We start from the raw sequence: 22,552 nt of genomic DNA, 5'->3' as shown, positions 1-22,552 counted from the left end.
CATTACGAAGCTTGGGTATATCCTCAGGCTTATTCTGAGGGGGGATGGGGAGGTTCAGCTAGGTTAGAGAGCTTTTAGGCACAAATTGTTAAGAATGGGTGCCTAAGTGAGACACACAACCATAATTCTCACCCCCTTACCTCTCGCTTTCTCTGTCCCTTCCTATGGTGGTCAAGGTGCGGATCGTTTCTATGACAACATCGAGGACATGATTGGTTATCGGCCGTGGCCTCTGATTAAGATGTGCTGGCAAGTTGTCACCCCCGGTGTTTGCCTGGTAGGTACACACTACGGTGAGGCATGTTATTACAGGGATCCTGGAATATGAGTGAAGAAGAGAATTTGTTAGGGGATGCTGTTGTTTTACAGAATTGCTATGAAGGGAGCAGTAGCTTCTCTGTAGTTGAAGTTGGAATCAATTTCCACTGTCTTTGGTGTGAAAATTTCATTTAGCCTGAACATTGGCACATTTATTCTGAAGGCAAAGGATAATGTATCTGAAAATATATCTGATCAAATCATTTTTGAATTTCAGCCCATTAAAGAATTACCTTGTCCTGAAACGTTCACTTCTCTCTACATTTCTATGACTTCCTCTAGTTCAAAAGCATCTTGTTACTGCCCCCTTGCTTTCCATAAACTCAAATCTCCTTGAAAATAAACCCACCAAGTTTGGAGAAAATAGTTTATAATTAAGGAAAGGTATTAACTATTTTTTCTCATGTTCTGTTCCCATTGATTTCAACAGAAATTATGGGCCTAATCCTGCTCCCGTGAACATCACGCATGGGATTTATTTGCCATTGACCTCAGTGGGATCAGGTCAGGCTCTATGGCCAAAATCTTCAACAGCTTGGATAGGCACAAATAACTTTTGGAACCGCCACCTGCGGGCTCCGACGGGAGTTGAAAATGACCAGGGAGTTTTCAGAGCTGCTGCTTGGTCATGCATGAGTTGCTGGGAGCTCAATGGTTTGAGTGCCCTAAAGGGCGGGGTGTGGGCTGGGAGATCAGCTCTCAAATAGTATTTTCCGAGGGGACCTTGGGTGCCGCAGGGCTGGTCTCAGAGCTCAAAAGTTAGTCCTGTCAGAGACATGGCTAAGCTAGGAGTCAGCAGAGAAGGTGTCCAAGCTGCAGCCCCTGGCTACAGAGAGCATACAGATATGGACCCTCCTCCTCTACATACCTTGGAGAGAGAGAGAGAATTTAGTGAAGGTTTACACAGAGCATCCATATCGGAGGGGAGGAGGATATAGGTGGAGGGGGGTAAGGGGCTGGAAAGGTGCTGGAAAGGAGGTGGAAGAGCACTGAGGCTCACATCTCACAGGGGAAGGGAGGGCTTGGTGAATGGAAAACAGCATGTGGGGAGGGAAAATTGCAAAACCAAAAAATGTTTCAAAACTGAATTAAGTCTGGTAAGTAACAGCAGTGTACGTACCCATCGCAGCATTTCCAACTCCCAAAGACTTAGGAACAAGGAAATAACTAGGTTATGACATCACAAATCTTATACTGCTTATACTTCCCTTGTCATGAAGCGTCTCTCACCACTTGTTTCTGACTCACCAAGTGCCCACCTGCCATTCTGACTTTTATGTTCTCCATTCCTCAGGCGACCTTCCTGTTTTCATTGATCAAGTACTCCCCCCTCAAATACAACAACTCCTATGTGTACCCTCCCTGGGGCTACGCTTTGGGCTGGTTGATGGCTCTCTCTTCCATGATCTGTATTCCAATCTACGCCATTGTCATCTTGCTGAAAACACCGGGATCACTAAAGCAGGTAAGAGAAGGCCTAAAACTTCTAGGTCACAGATTAAAATCCAGCCCAGATCAGCAGTGATTGAAGACTATGTGAGTGCTTCCCATTGGCATATGTGAAATGAATAGATGGTCTCAATCCAGTGCTAGTATGAAACCATCTCTGTGACTGGTCCTAATTGAACCTCTTGTTGAAGAGAGGCCATGGATGAATAGAGGTGTGGGGACAAAATTACCCTCTTGCTCCCAGAGTTGGTCCCTGTGGATCACATTTGAGACACATGAGTGGGACAGCAGGGATGAAGATAGACCTAATGCTGCCCATGCTGTCCTTGATCTGTAGAGCTGTCAGTTCAGCAGCTTTCACTATCATGAATGTCATTCAAACAAGTCAGCATGTAATATTTTTGAAAGGGATAGGAATAGAGGAGGCTCTGAGGCCTTGCACCTTGTGTAAAATTGGGTATAAATCAGGATGGGAGCAATTTGCACCAGAGTAAAATGATGACATGAGGTGCAAGGAAATGGAAAATCTGGGCCCCATCTGTTTGTGCTTCAAAAAAAATATAGTGAATCAATCTGGTGACCAAATAGAAATGTCTCCTATCCTCTACCTCTCCTCTCTAGGCATGTGAATGTATCTGTCAATTCTTTCCGCTGCATCCCGTCTCCTTCCAGCCTTTTGATTCTCTAGCTGAGTGTTGCAACATGATAAAAATAAAAGGAGCTGTGTCAGAGAAGGCTGTCATACCATTATCATATGAGACTGTGTAAGGACAGAAAAGAGGCCAGTGTAGATGCGTGGAGGGATTGAGATGGGGTGCAGAGGGAGACTGGGATTGTGCACTTGGCTGGAAGAAGTCTATGGAGGATTTTTAAAAAGAAAGAGGAAAGTTTTGAACTGGATGCTGGAACAAATGGAGAAGCAGCGAGATGGTTTGAAGCTGAAGGTCATGTGATCTGGCTTCTTGAGCCAAAGGAACTTTCGTTTGGTAGCTGCCAGTTTATAGGAGCCCAAATCCTGAAATCCTTACTCAGGTAAAACTCCAAGTGGATGTTTTGCCCGAATAAGGAGTTATGGGTCCATGATCAATAGGCGATACACAAAACATTGGTCTGGATTGCCTCCCACCTCCTATGGTAGGACTCAGAGGGTGGTGCTCAGAGGAGGACATCTCTCAGGATTCTCCCAGCATGGCACAGAGCTATCATAGCTTACCTCTACCCTGTCCGCTCCCTGATGCAGAGTGTCCATGGGAAAGGGAGGTTGACTGGGGCAACTCTAAACCCTGTCAATCCTCCAGAGGCTGGAGGCTTCTGGGCTTAAATTCCACTGGGGCTCAGCAGGCCCCAGAACCAGGAGAAGTAAAGGAGGCATAGAGATGCCTTTTGCCTTCCACTCCCTCCTGAGTTGTGCCAAGTGCACGTCCAGGTTCAGAGGCCATTGCACCTCCACACTGGCTCTTTACCTCTGGTCTCCCCCTTACTCCTTACCAGTGTCTCCCCTGACTGGGGCTGCCCCAGGTATCCCTTCGCAAGACACATTACATAACCCTGCCTTGGCCAAAGCAATCTCTACAGGGTCAGTACGGGTAGACATCTCACTTGCTCCCAGTCTACACAAAGCTGTTAATGCAAAGCCCTTAGAGGGAGGCAGGCACTGCAGGCATGTCAGGCAGGCTCTGTAGGGAAGGGCAAGGCAGGCAGGGGTGTGTGGGCAGCAATGGGGCCATGGAAATGGCCCCATCCCCATTCCACGCAGTAGGAGCAAGGGCATAGGCGTGCGCAGCACATTTCATTAGGGTGTGCACCCAAGGAATTTTATTTTTAATTTTTTTTTTAAAGGCGAACATTTAACAGGGCTCAACAAATTTGTTTTTGAGCTAGGAGCCAGCCCAAAAATCTAGGAGCCACACAACATGGCTCAACAGCAAGGGGTGTCAATTCCGCTGCATTTGAATTACCCGCCAGAGGATATCTCGCGACCCACTCGCTTTAGGCAGCAGCTCTATCCTCACCCAGAATGGAACCACGGGGCGAATCACAAAGGGGATTGTCGAGCCCTGCATTAGGGTGTGCCCATACACACGCCTATGAGCAAGGTCCATATGCGCTGGGTTATTTCCTTGTGTTGGTCTTGGGAAGCACAGCGTCTCCCACTGTTTGTCCCGGTTTGAATGACAGCTCAGGCTGATGGAAACAGAAAAGAATGAGGAGGATGGAAGGTTCTCCCTTAGCTGGGGGAGCATTTCATGTAGTGAGATTTGAATGAATGGAGAGGAGAACCCTGCAGTGCTATCGCATCAGAGAATAAACTGGGCTCACAATGTCCTTCCCAGCCCTGTCACCTCAGGGAAGGTGAATCTGTGCCCATGAGGCTCTTATTTACTCTAATTTAATTAGAAGTGACAGGCTGTGTGCTAGTGCTGATTAGTGCCCACCTCAGGTGCCTAATGAGTTACAAGGTAAAGCCCCATTCGGAGGAGAGAGGGGAGAAGAGCCTTGAGCAAATGGGGAGGACAGGAGGGCAGAGAAGAGAGTCAAAAAACGCAGCCTCCTGGATTGGAAACAGCACTGGGAATCAGGAGACCTGACTACTTTTGTTCTCTTAGGCAAATGACCTGACTTCACTGGCCTCTCTGCATGGGGGAAAGGGTGCTTTTTTCACCTGGCCTAGCTTGCCGCAGTTGGAAAGGCCCTTAACATCTGGGCTTGGTCTACACCAGATTTTGTATCATATAGCTATTTCAGTTAGGGTAGTTGGTTTTTAACTGCAGTAGCTATACTGATACAACCCCTAATGTGGATGCAATTATATTGGTATAAAGGTGCCTTTTATTGGGTATACCTTAATCCCCTTCTCAGACAGCAATCAGCTAGACTGGTATAAGAACTTTTATACTAGTATAATTGTGCTTAGCTTTTAGCTTTAGAATCTCCTGTGCCTAGTGGCACAAAAGGCATCCCATTTTCCCCACTTCTGTCTATCAGAGCAAGATGTTTAACTCAATCATATGTAGTCTCCACGATGGCAACATCATTTTCAGTCGTCCTGCAATAAGTCATTCATTGTCCTCTATACCTTCTTTTCCCCCCAGGAGGAAAAGTGCTTGTGCTTCTGTCATGGGGTAGCCTGATGGTTTGGTCAAATGACTGTAGCCATCTCTGTGTGATCACAAGGGTCATGGTGGATTCTCCATCACCGATTATTTTTTAAATCAATATTGAATATTTTTCTAAATAAGTTCTAGGCAGTTTTATGGCCTGTGTTATACAGGAGATCAGACTTGATGACCACACTGGCCCCTTCTGGCCTTGGAATCAATGAATCACTGAGTCCGCAGTCTGCTGAGCCATGTGGTGCAGCACTTCCACATTGGTTACATGATCTCTGCAATGAATTCCCAAGATTCTTTTTGAACAATGCTGGTGGAATGCTTTCAGCTTCCTCTTGTGTAGTTCCACCATCTACCATGTTTCTGAAGCATTTGGAAGCAGAATAGAATTGTACAATCTCATTTCAGTGTGTAGATGTATCTTCTTACTCTTCCAGATGCTTGACAAATGGGAAAGTGATCCATTGTCTTTGCCGATTCTTGCCTTCACTTCTTTAGTGAGATGGTCATTAGTAAATAATGTACTTCCAAGAATAGCTTAAGTCATCAACTCTTTCATATTCTTCTCCATCAATCACACATTCTGTTCTGTCTCCTATGTTTTGGTCTTGTGTGTACTGATATGAAGTCCCACTTCACCTGCTTCTGCTTTTATGTTCATAAAGATCCAAGTTGGTATCCAGTATGACGGTATCATCTGCAAAATCTAAGTCTTGCAGCCTATTTCTTGCCCAAACAATACCTGAATTCTTGTCCATAGGCATCAGTCGTATCATCACAAAGTCTGTGACAATACAGAAGAGAAGTGGGGAAAACATGCAACTTTGTCTTATGCCAGAAACAATCTTAAACCATTTGGTATTCTACTCTTTGTCCTGATGCAGCCTCACCATACAACGCTTTTATCAAATTAACAATCTTTGCTGGAATTCCAGAGTGTCTCAAGATCTTCCAGAGGGCTTCTCTGTGCACTCTATCAAATGCTTTTGAAAAATCAAGGGGGTTAAAAACCATCTTCTTCTGGAATTGTAAGCCTTTCAAAATGAGTCTTGCCAAGGTGAAAATCTGTTCTGAACATGACCTACCAGATTGAAATCCAGCCTGTTCTTCCCCGAGTATTTTATCAATAATAGTTTTATCCTATTCATATTGATCACACAAAATGCTTTTCCAGGTACAGAGAGGAGTGTTACCCCTCTAGATATCACAAATAAGCTGTTCTACTTTTTTAAGGATTTTGCAGATAACACCTCTTCTCCAAACTTTGACGGATATCTTTTTCCCAGACCATTCTGTACAGCCTGCACACAAAATTCACCATCACTTCCTTCCCAGCTTTTAATGTTTCAGCATCTGTTTTATCATAGCCTGGTGCTTTAACACTCTTCAGCTGGTTTATAGCCTTAGTTCTTTCCTCAGAGGCAATTACTTCTAGTGAGATAGATAAGACCACTATTTCTTCACATTTCTCAGCATATGTTAATGGTTCTGGCTGGTTAAGCACAACCTGGAAATGTTCCATCCAACAGGCTCCGTCCTTCCTCTGTGGTTGAAATCGTACCATCTTGAGGCTTCACAATGCTACGAAGGTTAGAGAGTTGTGATGTCAGTTGTTTAGATACTAGAAAAAGCTTTCTAGAATCTCCCTCTTTTGTGCCTCCTCAGTCTCTTTCTTTATTTCCCATCCATTCTCTCTTATCTATTCTGGCTAATCTTTTAACTTCCTTGTTTCTGTCCACATATTCTTGTTGCAGAATAGTTCTTTTACTGCTGGCTCATCCTTGTTGAATTCTCTTCTTTAATTATTTCCTTTCTTCAACAAGCTTCCATGTATTTGGTTGGAGCTATTTTTCTTTCTCAGATTTTCTCATCCCCCATGGTAGTCCTACCTTGCTTCTTTGAAAAACTACCATTGTTTTTCTATGTCATCCATCTGTGTCTTCAACTCTTCAAATCTATTGCTAAGTTGCAGCTTGACATGTGCCTTCACTGTTGGATCTACTAACTTTCTGGTATCATATATACCCTCTGCCTTGGGTGGTGCTACTTCCTCGAGTTTTATTTTGATTATCACAATAAGAAGATGGTGGTCACTTCGGACACTATCTACATATACATATACAGCCCAATGTCCAATAGTGATCTTCTCTAGTATCTACTAATGGCAACGTGATCAAGCTATTTCTTGGTGAAGCTATCATTTCATCTCCATGTCCGTTTGTTTTTCCTTGTGTGAAAATGCACAGATTGCATAGGACACAGAATTCAAAAAACATTTTCCATTGTCAGTCTGTTCCGATATGCTCTCTCTGCCCATAATGTGTTCATATCCAGTATTATCATCACCAACCTGTGCATTTAGATCTCCCACAGAGATAACAATAACATATTCATTGATCTTGCCAAGGACGCGCTTCAATATTTCACAGAGACAACCTTTGACTTATTCGTCGCAATCATTTGTTAGGCGCATAACACTGAACAAGTGTGACTTCTGCTTGATTTATCAGAAAGCGAGTGGTCAGTATTCTTGAATGTGCAGGTACCCATTCCTTCAGTGCTGTAGTAGCTTTGTTGCTAAGCCTATGACTTCCCCATGTTTATTATCCTCTCTTCAGTCATGCCTTCCAAGGATAATTAAATGGGTCCAATCCATCTCATCTCACTCAATCCAAGTATGCTTAGGCCAAAGACTTTCATTTCTCTGATCACTTGTCAGTCCAGCACCCAATTCTTGTCTTAGCTTTAGCTGTGAAGATACCCCATTTCAGATTAAAAAATTCCTTTCAGCTTTGGTCCGCCAGCATAAGAATATCAGCTGGATTTGCTGGTTGATCAATACTATCTTGTCTTACGTCCAGCGCATCGTGTTTCTCCCCAGTTGATATTTTTATTTACAAATCTGAGCCAGATTCATCTTGTCTCTGGGTTGTTTCAGTAACAGACAGCATTTTTGCGAGGACCAGTGGACTGCCTTTAGTTTGGCTCCTACCCTTTGTCCTTTCTGTACTGAGTGATCCTACCAGGAGTTCTACACCTGCCAGCATAACTCTCAGCTTGTGGAGCACACAAGTGTTTGCACCACATCAAGGTACAGTCCCTGAGGAAACTATAATTGTCCCCACACTGGAGGAGTTATTACTGCATTAACGAGAGTGGTATAATTAAAGTGGTACAGCTTTTGTGTGCAGACAAGACTTCAGCTGCCTAGTCTACAGCACAACCAGCTTACACACCTGAAAGGTGTTAAACTGTCTATATGGGTGTTAAAGGTAGATGGGGCCTTTGTGCTATAACTTCCCCATCTGTAAAATGGAGATACTTACCCATCTTTGTAAAGCATTTTGAGATCTACAGCCGAAAAGTTCCTCTAGGTGCCAAGTATTTTATTATGATGTATTAGTGCTAATTAACTGTGTGCTCGCGTGATGGATTTCGCCAAGAACAGATGAGGGATTTTTTGTTTACTTCACACTTTATATAATGGCAGACACAACTTCCATGGACAATTAAACTGCCTCTTTATAAAGAAGCTTCCAAGGACATAGTTTGGAAATGCAGGAAGGGATCTGTGACTAAAGTTGACATACCCTGCCAACCTCTTCCTCCCGCTTTCCTCCTCCCACCCCCAAACAAAACCCTCTCTGAATATTTGTTCCGCTTTTGACTGAGTTTCTCTGACCGGGTTTGTGAGCCTCTTTCATTCATTCTCTGTGAATATTATAATAAATGAATTTACTGGCAGGAATACTTCAAGGAACAGCGTATTTCTAGTGAATATTGCAGCATATTCATGGAGAGCAAATTTCTAATTGGTAATTGTGACGATTCACACCAGCAATGTGACTCCTAGAGTTCCACTGGGCCAAGAAGGAAACACAAAGATTGTTACCTTATGTATCCAGTAAAAACAGCTCAGATTCCAAACATGGAATCACAAACGAGCTACAATCCAAGAACTATTCCAGAAATTATCTGATGAATATTTTTGAATAAATTAGAGAAAATCACAATCTGTTGGCAGGCAATTCACAAACAGAGAGAGCATCAAAATTAGTTATATAAATGAGTTAATTGCTCGGCCTTGTTTGTGATACGGTCTGTAAGCCTGTGATCAGATGAGCCAGACAGCCTGAGTAGAAAGAAGCATGTAGCTATGAATATCAATGTCTGCTGGAGAAATGTTACTTATGATGCTCAATGAGTCTGTGGAAACCACTGAGAAACACATCTTTGCGGTAGTCCCAGGTCTCAGGAGGGTATAGAGAGTGAGAACGCTAGAAACATGGAGAGACAGAGATCAATAACTTAAAAGCAAATCCCTCTACAGAGAGGCTCTATGGGTAGGTGTATGCAGTGGGATAACAATATTATGTTAGCATCTTCCATCCAATTATCTGAGAGCATGTTACAACCTCTAATTAATGATCCTTCCAGGACCCCTGTAAAGAGAGCAGTATTAGTAACTGCTTATTTTACAGTAGATAACACTTGTACAAAGAGTTGAAGATGCTAATTTTCTATTGATTTGAACTGGATTTGTGACTGATCAGCATTTCTTTATTATCAGCCTTCAGAATCAGATGATTTAAGAGGAGTCACAAATCTCATTGGAGTCAGCGGAAGGCATGACTACGCCGCACCAGAGAAAAATTAGGCCTGGTCTACACTTACCTGGAAATTCGGTGGCAATCGACGGGAGTTACGCAAGCTTCGCAGAGTAGCTTGCGTAACTCCCGTTGACTGTTATACTTCTGTTCTGCGCGGTGTCTTCACTGCACTGCGCCGACGCAGTTCCCGTCAACGCAGCGCTACACCACTTGAGAAGGTGGCTTAACTAGGTCGACTTCCTGATCGATGGAGTGGGTCTTCACTGACCGGTCAATTGATCCAGGAAGATCGATCTGGCGGCGGCGACTTTGCGCCATCAGTGTGGACATACCCTTAGGCCATAAGGGGCTTGTCTGAGGCCATTGGAGATGTCAGACAGAACCATGAATAGAACTCATGTATACTGCTTCCCACTCCTGTGCCTTAAACAAAAGGCCCGCCCCTCCTCTCGTAAATGCATCTCTAGTGTATCTTGTGATCAATGTGCCCCAAAATGTAAACAAATAACAACATTGTAAGGCTGGAGGTTCAATAATCATGGGTGAGAACTGGCTAAAGATCAGAAAAGTGAAGAGTGAGAGTGTGTGTATGTGCGAAGACAGAGGAGAGGAATGGAAAGTGGAGAGGATTAGCTCTCTAAAATGCCTTTGCCCACAGCAATTACTGTGGATTGCTATCGGGTGTCAGTTTGTTTACCAGTTTAATTAACAGAGACTGCCTCTGTCTGCCTGTCTCTCTGCAGAGGCTCAAGCAACTCATTTCCCCAGCAGAGGACTTGCCTCAGCCAAAGAAGCACTGGGATAGCGTGTCTGAACCATGGGAGAGTCCCAACCCGGAATACAGGATCTCATCTCCAACAGCCAAGGAAGTGCTCATTACCACAGAGAAGGAAACCCACTTGTAAAGCATACAGGAAAGGATTTCTCCTTTGCATTCTGGAGGGATTCCTCCTCTCATACTTCAGGTGGCTTCTCTTCATATCTGGGACAATGCACTCTTCATTTCTCCCCTGAATACCTTACACAGCTGCATCTTATGTGTTGAGTTAGTGACTCTGGGACATCCATTTCCCGCCCCAAGTTTATCCTGCAGTTTATTATACAGACTTGGGACAGCAGTTCTTTTGACACCCCTGGGACAGCTCTCCTCTTCTGCACCTGTGTGGCTTCACCAGAGGCGCTTTAGAGCCCTGACACGGAAAAAAGGAACAGTAGATATAAAATAAAATCTAAAATAATGGAAAAAAGAAATCGTAATGAGTAGAGAAGTGCAGAAGTAAAATCAGAAAGGCAAAGGCAAAAATGAGGGGGTGTGAGTGAAAGGAACAAGTTAAATGGTTTATAAGTCCTTTGTCAGCCTTGCGCTTTTTATGTAAAGTGCATGGGTAGGTCACCGACATACCAGGGAAAGAGAGCCAATCACAACTAACGAGATTGCAGGGCTGAGTAGCTACTAGGCTTCAGTTGTCACTCAGAGGATGAGTGACAGGATACCTAACATACAGATGAAGGATACCTGGGTAACTTGCGCTAATTCAAATCATCATGGGCCAGTGAACTTCATCCTAAAGACAGTAAGGCTAGCAGAACGCTGGCGATTCTTTTGGGGAACTCACAGAGTGCAGGTGAGATCCCAGAATACTGGTTGAGAGTGAACATAGCACAGAGGGGCCAAAAGGGGTTCCGGGAATTACACAGGAGAAAGTTTAATTGCATTGCCTGCAGTTTGCTAGAAGAATTAATAAAGCCGTCAGTGGGCCTGGTTCCCTGCTACACTGCACATTGTGGAGTCATTTACACCCAGGCAAAGTGATACCACATCAGAACGGCAGCATTTTACACCACGTTGTGCCGCTGTAAATGCCTGCACAAAATACAGTCAGGCTCAACACCTGAGCACCTCCAAGCAAAAAGATGACAACTCAAAAGGCAATGAATAGGCAAGATAAGTTCATCAGAAAAAGGTAATGCCAAAGTATCTTAATTTCTTCCTCTGACAGGATAAAGCCCAAAGGGAATGCAATGGATTGGAGGTATTTCAACTTGAATAAGGCATTAGATACAGTTTCACATGACATTTGCCTATGGAGACTGTGAATTCAAATGTAGCAGCTATAAAATGAAATGCCAAAAACTACATCGATGTACATCAAGGTTGCACAGTTAAAATCACAGGAAAAGCCAAGGCTAAGGGTCCTTCAGCCACATTGCCTCAGTTCCATGGCACGTGTATTGGTATAGGTTGTGTGACATAATAGCAGCCTATTAAACTAAAGTACACACCGAACCATATCAAGAAGAAGAGCAAACCCTACAAACATTGGGACTGGTTCTCCATTATACTGCGCTCTGTGGGCATGTCTACACTGCAGCCGGGGGTGAGCCTCCCAGCCCAAGGGGAGAGACCTCGTGCAAGGGCGGCTCAAGCTGGAGTGCTAAAAATAGCAGTGTGGATGTTGCTGCACTGCAGCCATGCTTGGATCCTGTTTCTTTCCTGTCCAAGGTTGGGTGACTAGCCTGAGCCTCCGCCATAAGAGGCGCGTGTCTCTTGAATTTTTGGGGGATGCTGGCTCCACCCTGAAGCCCCGCCCAACCCTGCCTTCTCCCCTGAGGCTCCGCCCATGCTCCACCCCCACCTTAGGCCCCGCACTGCTCACTCCTCTCAGATCCCCCCCCCACTCTCGCTCTGCTTCTTCCTGCCCCCACTATGCTTCCTTCCCTTCCTCCCTCCCCTCCCCAGTCACTTGCTTCTGTGGAGTGGGGGTGGGGAGGAGGAGGCCAAGCAGGAGCGGGAAGAGGTGGAGGGAGGGTGGGGCCTCAGGGGCAGAGAAGGCTGAGCAGGAGCTTCCGGCACTGTCAGCTGTCTGGGGAGGCTTAGCTTCCCCAAGCCTTTTATACCTGCCGCCCATAGCCGCTGCTTGTGCAGCAACATCCACACTGCTATTTTGAGTGCTCTGTCTTGAGTCCCCCCAGCGTGAGGTCTGTCTACTCAGGCTGCAAGGCTCACTCCCCACTACAGTGTAGACATACCCTGTGTAGTCATTGACACCTGTTCTGAGTGGGCGTAAAACACTACCACTGATGAATGTGAGCGGAAAATCCATGCCTCTTGTGCCCACAGCAGTAGCATGTATATTGCTGTTGGGCCCTGGTCTTTTGCACGTCTCGTGAATTTAACTGTGCAGCCTTATTGCTGAATGAACATAAGTTTTTGTATTTGGTTTCCTTTTCGTCAAAAAAGCAAGCAAGAAAGATTTCTGGTGTAATTAATGTTTCAATGGCCCCAATAAAGTGTCAACATTCACAGCGGTTGGGATCTATGGACACTTATTTGGAGACCATTTTGGACACGTCCGGATGGCTAGCAGACCAGCCTCACATCTGGTTCATCGTGACGGCTGTACTTTTGCAATGTAACATTTTGGTTTTTTAAAAAAAGAGACTTTTAAAATGTGCAGAATGCAGCAAAAGTTGAGGAAAGGCCTTAAAATTAGGAGCTCAACGAGTTGTTTCCCGTGATGATTATTTTCTCCTTCCCTTATATTAATGCTGATTTGGCTTTTACTAGGAGAGTTGTCGTATGTGCTTCAATAAGACAAACGTTGCCTCAGACAATGTTCCTCATACAGACCACCCTAGCAACAGCCAGCACAACAACTGCATCCAGCCTAGACAACTGTGCAAATGTGTAATGTCAGAGGCAGCAGAGCTTTATCAGACTGCTAAAATTTGAGCAGATGCCCAATGAGCATGCTTAGAAGTGGACTTTTCAATTGCTTGTAACTGTTCTATTGCTATTTCCACTACCACCCCACCCCGCTCCCCCGCCAAAGATGAGTGCAAGTGCTAGTTCTCAAGACGGATTATGCCTAAGCCAATTTTTCTTTTTTAATTCCAAGTTTTAGGCTTCAGCTGTTTTTGTCGCATCCTTGCTCGAAAGAGTGTGGTACTGCTTTAGAGAGGGAAGCTTGTATTTTACTCTCTCTCCAATAATTCAAGTGGCAGAAGAGGAAGGTTGGTCTTGTAGTTAAGGCACTGGGGTGACAATGGCTATTGGAGTTCACTTCCAGGCTGTGACACAGATTCTTTCTGTGTCCGTGGGCAAGTCACTTAAAATCTCTGTGCTTCATTTTGTAAAATATTAGGGATAATAATACTTACAGCTTCCCCAGTGTGTTCTGAGGATTAAATTAATTTATGCTTATGAGGTGCTCAGATGCTATGGTAAGTGTAAACACTTGATAAATGACAATCTTTCCACAGAAACCAAGGGCCAGATTCTGATCTGAATCTTGTTGGCATAAGTGTGGGGTTGTATTAAAAGAAATATTACCCATGAGGAAATGATTCTCCTCTACTCACCAGTAGGCAGGTCTTGGTGCACCATCTTCACGATGGGACAGCTCTGTTTTAAAAAGTCAGAGGGTGACATCCAGGCCCCATTGAAATCAATGGCCAAACTCCCATTGACTTCAGCAGGGTCAGGATTTCCCCCAGAAATTTTTGAATGAGTTTGAAGGAGATCAATAGAATGCTAGACAGTTTGGAAGGACAGATGTATGGGGGAAAGTTAAGAGAAGAGTCTGGGGAAAAGACTGAGAAGAGACACTACAAATATTGTGTCTTTTGCTTTTTACAGAATGAAACAATATGAGGAAACCACATGGGCATAGTTGGGTCCCAGATAACTGTGTTTACTAAATATACACAAATATGTCAGGTCTAGCTAAGTACACACTGTTGCGCTGACTGGTTTCAGACAGCTTCCTCGACACAGAATATAGTGAATACCACTGGAGGGCTCACAAACTATTTAAAGGGATAAGAAATTATTTCTATACACTATAACAGCTGCCTGCAAATACATTAGAAGTATATTATGGAAAGGAGAGAGATCAGTTAGTTTCACTAGTCATTAAGGACTGAGCAAGAAGTGCGCAGAAGGTGCCAGAGAAAGATATAGGTTTGTTGCTCTTTGCTGCTTCTTGTAGCTAGATAAAAGATAATAGTAGAGCTAGTCAAAATTTTTCAGATAGAAAATGCTTTTGGCAAGAAAGGCTATTTTCCCCCCCAGAAATGTAAATAATGAAAATGATCTCTTTTGTGGTTAAATAAAATTTATTTATTTTTATTAAAACCAAAAAGTTTTCAGTTTTTCCTTTTCCCCGCTGGTTCCTTTTTTACCCCCCCCCCCCTTTTTTTCTCTCTCTTTTTCCCTTCTCTCCCCCTTTTCAATAGCAAAATGGGAAAAGCGGGAGGAAAAGAGGGGAAAAGGGGAATTTAAAGAGAAAAAGTGAAAAGCAAAAAGCTCCAAATATTTGCTTAAAAAAATTTGACCAACATTTTCAAGAAACAAACAAAATCAGTTCTTCTAAAAAACAAACCCCACAAACAACAGACTCAACTTCTAAACTAAAATGTTTGTGACATTTTAAAAAGTGTTGTAGATGTTTTGTTTAGTTTTTGACCAGATCTGCTTTGCAAAGGTGCTGGAAGGAGGTTAACCCCCTTTGCCCCCGCTCTGCCCCTGCATTAGTAGATAGGGGTTACTCAATCAGAAAAGGAGATGGACTTTTATAGGACTGGAAAAGCTTCCCCCAGCCAACATCTTTGAGCACTCATCTGTTAAGTGCTCTTATGAGGTTACATCTGGGATCTTGTCTTCACCATGAGAAAAAGGTGTGTTCTTAACTTGCATTAACTAATTCCAGGTAAAATCTTAGTGCAGACAAAGCAGTCTGAGTATTCCCAGGAGCTGGCAGGATAAATTTTAAAAACTAGGCTCCACTATCGTCTTTACCTAGACCTGCTGACTCATGTGAAAAATGCAAACTGCTTTACCTTCACAAGGTTCTTACCTTGTGTTCGATCGTCATCACTTGTTAGCTAGCTTGAGTTAACACCCCTCTCTTCCTAGTGTAAAGATGGAGCCTGTGAGTCTAAGGACCCACCTAGCAGGGCATTCTGCAGCAAAAGGCAAAGCTCCATTGGCATGTGCAGCCGAGGGAGAGGTGGGCACTGAGCTGTACATTGGACACATCCTCTGCTGATTTAATTTAGGGCATTCTGGGCCCATCAGCATGATGTGCTCTACTGTCAGAGGGGAGCACGGGGAGAGAAGAACCCAGTGACAAAGCAGACTCCTTGGTGGGGATCGCCCTCTCCCGCCTCCCCCCGGCCCAGGAGGTTGACTACTCCTCACTTCCATCGAGTTACTCCAGAAGTGCTGGGGAAAGGGCATTCATTTCACGGGTGGGCGGGCTTGTTGGCAGCAAATCCCTCCTTAAAAGCTGGTTACAGCACTTGTATGCCCAGAATAAGCCCCCCATGTGCAGTATCTTCACTTGTTTTTCATAGGTTTGTGTCTAGTTTGTAAGACTTTGTACTGAACAATACTCTTAAAAATAAAGATGTTTCATAATACTGAGTGAAACTGTTCTTTTCTGCACAAACAGGGAGGTGAGTGGGAGGGTTTAATCTCCAGCAAATGGAGCTCCTGGTCAGTGACCCAGCTGGATGCCCTGCTTGATAGAACTTGATGGAGATGTGTGTGGAGCTGGGTTCAGTCCCTAGCTGGTCAGGCACCGGGATATAGCCAGGAGGCCTGGGCTCAATATCTGTAGTTACTGAAACCCCTGAGTGACAATCTGCGGGGTTAAGGTCAGTCTCTAGTTGGTGAAATGCCTGATTGGTTGAGTTCTAAGTTTGGTTTTTATTAGTCACTTTGCACACACAACCTATAGATGAGACTTCTCTCCTCAGTACAGAGCACTGAGATGTCCTCAGCCTATGAAGAAACCTGAAGATCATAGTCCTGGGTGCTGGAAGGAGGTGTGACCTTTTTCTACCTTCTGTTACTGGTTTCCTACTGAATTTTGCTGTTATTTTATGTTTCATTTGCCATAGTGGCAGGTGTCAAGGAAGCAGAATTTACCCAGCGAAGGAGGCAGCGGAACCAATTCTCGCAACACTTCTTTAAAAAACATAACCCAATATATCCTAAATCCTCAGTTGCTTTGGAGCACCAGCATCATTCTGTATCCCTTACCCTTTTTCGGCAAAGGAGGACATTTATTTTTGGAGTTGTCTGTTCTAGTTTGTCAAGCCTCAGCATGGAGAGTCATGCAGAAAGGAAAGGAATTCCCACAGAGAAAATGGATGCAGTTTCCATGTGTAGCCAGCCAGGGGCTGTCCGGTGTCACCTCCCTCGTGACATACTGTAAGCGTGCTGTGAAATGCAGTCACTCTACTTTCCACCCCAGCGGGTCTTCAAAACAACACAGTTTCCACTATAAGGCTGGGTGTAACGGGGCGTATCAGCCCTTCACTGGGATAGCAAGGGCTTAGGACTCATTGCAGGCCGAAGATGCCACGCCCCCCACCTTTGCTGGGCATGCTCAGCCGGGAAGGGGGGTATAAAAGCCAGTCACCCAGCTCAGTTGGGGCAGATGCCTGACCAGGGAGTAAGTACTCCACTGGGTCTCTCCAAGCAACTGCTGCTGACACCAAGGGCAGAGCCAGACATCAACAAGCCCCAACCAGAGCCCAGGCTGCCAGGCAAGCCCCGAAGAGGGACTGAGCCTTCGGGGGCCAAATGGACGGGGGACCCCACAGACCATGGAGGATTATGGAATGCCGCCGGCGATGACAGGGTAGGATGTAGCCCAGGGGACCTGAGGAGTGTAAGAGGGGGAGTAACAGAGTCACCGTCAACATGTTTTGGGTGGAGCCCCACTGATGCGGTGACCAACAACCTGGACACCGACAGGGTCCTGGGCTGGGGCTCAGAGCAAGGCAGGCCTGAGCCTCCCTACCCTGGGTGCCGCACCCCCACAGGCGGCGCCCCACTACCCCAATGGGCTGTTAGGCCGCGCTGCCCCGACACAGGGGGCTGCTCCAGTGACTCTGGCCATCAGGCCACGCTGCTCCGACAAAGGTGGCGAGTTATTGACTCTGGCCGTTAGGCCTCGCAGCCCCAACGAAGGGGTTGCGTTACTGACTCGGCCCATTCAGCCACGCTGCCCCGACAAGGGGGCCATGTTATTGACTCTGGCCATTAGGCCATGTTGCCCCGGCGAAGGGGTCGCGTCCCTGATGCTGCCCATTCAGCCATGCTGCCCCACCAGGGTCCCGTGTTGTTGATTCTAGCCATTAGGAATGCTGCCCTAAGGAGGAGGTCACCCTATGGACTCTAACCTTTAGGCCACGCTGCCCGACGAGGAGGCTGCGTTACTGACTTCGGCTGTTCGGCCACATGACTCTGATTACAGGGCCACCTTGCCAACTTGGGCTGCCCTGCTGCCGATCCAGAAGAGGACTGGACGGAGTAGGCAGAGACCCACGACCTTTTCCCCTCCTCCCCCACGTATGTGACCCGATGCCCACGCTGGGACATAGCAGCCCCACGACACTGGGTTACATCCAATGGAGGCAGTGGGGGGAGACTACCAACTTTTAAGAACATAGGAATTGCCAGCTGGATTGGAACAATGGTCCATCTACCCCAGTAGCCAGTCGCAGGCAGTGGCCAGCACCAGATGCTACAGAGAAGGTGTATTACAGTATGTGAGATGGCAGTGTGCCACAACTCTCACTAAACTCAGCGCCACTGGCTGCAGTGGCTCAGTGGGCTATGGAGTAGACTGGTCATGATCGCAATCTCACGTTTGGTTAGTAGGAGACACAAGGTTTTAGCTCTCACGATGAAACGTCCAAAAATTCAAACTCACTTATGCTTTCTTGAAGGTGCTAGTTACCCTCTCACTGGTCTCTTCTGAGGCTACCTCTCCTTTCTGTGTCCCAGCCCTGGTCTATGTTACAAAGTTAGGTGGGTCGATGTCAGTTGCTATCTGTACTTATGTCTATACTCAAATTTGTCTCTGGTCGATGTAAGTGTCCCATGATGGTGATGCAGTGAAACCACCTCCCATAACAGCATGGAGCCCTGGTTGACCTGTGGAGGTCAATGCAGTGCTTGTGTAGACACTGTCTGACCTGTGTCACCCCTAACAGTCCTCCAGCAACTCCCCACAATGCCCCACTGTGACAATGATCATCCTGTCACAGTGTTAAACTCCACTGCCCCCCAGCCCTTTAAAGTCCCCTGTGTGTTTTTTGAAATGCTTTTTTCCTGATTGCCCACCTCAGTGAACAAACCTAGCAGATCATCCTGGTTGTGTGCAATGGCCCAGGCAATCACGCTGGCTCCACCCACTAGACATGATCCTGCCTGGAGTAGATAAGAGATATTGGATCTCCTGGACCTGTAGGGAGAAGAGGCTGTGCGAGCACTGCTATGGACCAGCCATAGAACCATGGATATCTACAAGCAGATTGCACAGGGGATGAAAGGGTATGACAGGGATCAGCAACGGTGCCATGTGTAAACAAAGGAACTTCACCAGGAATACCAAAAGGCCAGGGAGGCTAACAATAGATCTGGTGGTGCCCTGCAGATCTGCTGGTTTTTTAATGAACTGCATGCCATAATTGACAGAGCCCCCACCAGAAACCCATAGGCCATTGTGGATACCTTGGAAGAGCCCGAGGTAGAGACCCGGGCTGTGAAAAGGGAGGAGGAGGAGTGAAGTGATGTAGCGGGGGACTCCAGGCTGTGAGCCAGGACCTGTTCAAGACTCCATCACAGCCTAAACAACCCTGCCAGAGAAACATGAATGACTCTGATGATGGGGAAGAGAATTCGGGTAAGTCTGTACATGCATTTTCCCTTTCAATCTTTAAACTTAAGGATGGCGCCTGGCCCATCCACAAGTTAACAAGACACAGATATTGGTGACACAAGGTAGGTGAGGTAATAGCTTTTATTGGACCACCTTCTGTTGATGGAAAGTACAAGCATTCAAACTATCAAGAAGTGCTCTTCAGGTCTGGGGAAGGAAATTAAGAATGCCTGAGCTGATGAATACAAGTTGGACCAGATTGTTAAGCAAAAGGGGTAATGCAAGTTGTAGGAGGCCACTTCAAAAGAAGTAGGCAATTGAAGGTTAGATTGTTATGCGTAAGGAGTTTGAAGTGGGCAATTAAGGGGTAGCAGGCAGCGGGGCCTGTTACAAATTGTTGTAATGAGCCATAAAACCGGTGTCCCTGTTGAGTTCATGGTTTTAAGGGTCTAGCAAAGTTTTATGGATTTAATTCCAAGGCTAGCCTTTTGAAGGTGCTGTGAAAGTTTCCTCTGAGGAAGCAAAGAGTACTTGTAAACAAGCACACAGTACTTGTAAATGTCCAGCAAACACCATATAATTCATAGGTTCAGTAAATACCCAACCATATTTATAAAAGTACAGCAAGCACCACATGGTTCCTAACAGCACCCTTAGCTCCAGACCCAGAGAACACTCCAAGAGAGAAAACTATTGTGAATGATCATTAAAGTGTTCTTTCAAAGCCTTCCTCAGCTGCATAACTCCATGTTGGGCTTTTGTAATGGCCCTTGCGCCTGGCTGTTCAAAGTCAGCAGACAGCAGCGCCAGCTTCCCACTGGCAGCAGCTTTTCCCCCTTTTCCTTACAGCTATTATGTAGGACACACCAGGCAGCTATAACCATGGGGCTATTTTTCTCACTAAGATCCAACCTGGTAACTAAACACTGGCAGTGTCCCTTCAATCTACCGAAAGCACATCCAGCTGTCATTCTGCACATGCTGAGCTGGTAGTTGAATCTTCCCTCGGTGCTGTTGAGGGGACCAAAGTATGACTTCATGAGGCAGGGGAGCAAGGGGTTTGGCTGGTTCCCCCAGAATCACTGTTGGCATGTCAATATTGCTGTTGGGAATATTCCTGCCAGCAACTTTCTGAATAGCCTTGTGTTGTTAATGATGTGAGCATCAAGCACCTTCCCTGACCAGCTCACGTGGATATTGAAGTGTCTCCCCTGTGATACACCAACACTTGCATAACCATAGAAAAACAGCCTTTTTACGTGGCTTTTTTGATGATGGTTCTGTGGCAAGGTGGGTTAGTGCCATCTACATGCTTGCATGCCAACAGCTCCCACTGTGGAGTTTCAAACTCCTGAATGATTTCCCATCAACCATTGCAGATGTGACATTGAGCCCAGAAGAGTTAAGCCACTAGCAGGCTGCATGACCCAAACCCAAGCTTTAGAAACATATCAAAAGAAGATACAAGTGGTAATTAGAGCCATTCCTTGTAAATAGCTATCAACGCCTTGTTGTATAGATCAGAGCTTTGAAGTTTAGCCTTGTATTAGGATATTGGATGTAAATAATGGCCATGCATGTATGCATTTACCAATCATCTTGTTAGTGGTTATCGATGTAATTGAATAGTTCCTGTCTGTCACTATATTCTGTTAGTTCAGTAATCAAAAGGCGATATTAACATTTAGATGAAACTTGAATGTAGTAATATTGCTGTCTTTTGTTTTTCTTTGAACTATCTGTAAATGGGTAAATGTCTTATGCTAGTGCAGCTAGTTACTGGTGTGCATAGGAAATAGGAGGTGTTATTTCAAAGCCACAAGTAATTACCTATCATCCACTGAAGGAAATACCTGCTGTCAAGAGGTTATCGATAATGGGCCAGAGGCCTATAACAGGGTTCTAAGGCCCTGATTCTGTTATCTTATATCTGCTTAAGCCTTGACAGGAGAGGTCTGAGTCACAAGACTAAGATCCCAGCTCCAGTCTGGTTTACTCTGCTGTTTCGCATGGAAGAAATTATACAGACTCTGCACATGAACTGCTGATTGGATTATAACCTATGAATTTAACCTGAAAGGAACTTTTGCAACTCAACATCTCTACTATGAAATTGACCTATGGACTTTATTTTTAGCTGTATGTACAGTAGAACCTCAGAGTTTTGAACACCTTGGGAGGGGAGGGTCGTAACCGTGAAACGTTCGTAACTCTGAACAAAACGTTATGGTTGTTCTTTCAAAAGGTTACAACTGAACATTAACTTAATACAGCTTTGAAATGTAGAAGAAAAATGCTGCTTTTAACTATCTTAATTTAAATGAAACAAGCACAGAAACAGTTTCCTTACCTTGTCAGATCTTTTTTTAAACTTACCCTTTATTTTTTTAACTGTACTGTACAGTATTATGTAAAGTGTTTTCTTTTTATCGGTTTTAATTTGCTGTTGAATATCCCCTTGTTCCTGTTTATGAGTGGTTAAGCAGGAGTTCCCAGTTTACCTTCTCTATAGCTTCAGTGTTTGGCTATGTCTATGCTACAGAACCTTTGCCAGCATGGGCCCCTCATGTATGTGACAGAAGGAGGAGTTCTGTCAGTGTAGAAGGCCATCTTCTCTGAATGTCCTTAGCTATGCTGACAGAAGTACTCTTCTGTCAGCATAGCGGTGTTTGCACTGGCTATTTTGCTAGGGTGAGTGTTTTTTCTACACACCTCACCAGAGCTATGCCAGTATAAATTCTAAGTGTTGACCAGTCCTATTTATTTGCCATCATACCCCTTCATGTTTGTCTTGTGTCTACACTGAAAAGTTACATCAGCAAAGCTCTGCCTCTCAGGGTGTGAAAAATCCACACTCCTGAGCAGTGTAGTTAAGCGGACCTATCTCCAGGTGTAGACAGCGTTAGGTCCATGGAAGAATACTTCTGTCGACCTAGCTACTGCCTCTCAGGGAGGTGGATTAATTACAGCAACAGAAGAACCCCTCCCATTGCTGTGGTAAGTGTCCAAACTGAAGTGCTACAGCAGTGCTGCTGTCGCGTTTTAAGTGTAAACTGAGTAGACAAGTGTAGCCTGAGTAGTTCCAATCTTTTCAGTCTCTCTCTATCTGTGTGTTTTTCTATGCACTTTTGTTGCTCCTGTCCTAACAGTCCCTGTATTAGCATCTTCCAAGTTCTTTGGTCTCCCTTAAACCGGTGAACATGTGCCACATTCACTACCTCTTGGGGACAATGAATATAATATATTCTGCAAAGAACTTGCAGCTAGTTTTTTGGAGGTGGGGCTGTTTGCACCTGTGTAGGATCAGAAGTCAAGGCTGCTAAATGTTCCATATAAATCCCACTCTTCATTACCAATAAGAATGGCTGCCATTCATTTGTAAGTC

At 45.1% G+C, this 22,552-nt stretch overlaps 1 protein-coding gene across 1 annotated transcript in view; it reads left to right on the top strand.

The window, feature by feature from the left end:
* SLC6A12 (solute carrier family 6 member 12) overlaps positions 1 to 10,392 on the top strand; it is a 36,151-nt gene extending 25,759 nt beyond the window's left edge. Inside the window, exons 12-14 of the mRNA XM_067536268.1 lie at positions 177 to 277; positions 1,613 to 1,783; positions 10,231 to 10,392. Coding sequence (XP_067392369.1) covers positions 177 to 277; positions 1,613 to 1,783; positions 10,231 to 10,392 — 434 coding nt within the window. The remainder of the gene's footprint in view (positions 1 to 176; positions 278 to 1,612; positions 1,784 to 10,230) is intronic.
* Positions 10,393 to 22,552: the final 12,160 nt, after the last annotated feature.

The sequence above is a fragment of the Emydura macquarii genome, unplaced genomic scaffold (assembly GCF_026122565.2).
Source record: "Emydura macquarii macquarii isolate MOO-44397 ecotype Brisbane River unplaced genomic scaffold, CSIRO-AGI_Emac_v2 contig_3530, whole genome shotgun sequence".
In the NCBI taxonomy this organism is placed as follows: domain Eukaryota; kingdom Metazoa; phylum Chordata; order Testudines; family Chelidae; genus Emydura; species Emydura macquarii.
Note: the sequence above shows the minus strand (reverse complement) of the source record. Positions and strands in the feature narration are given on the sequence as shown.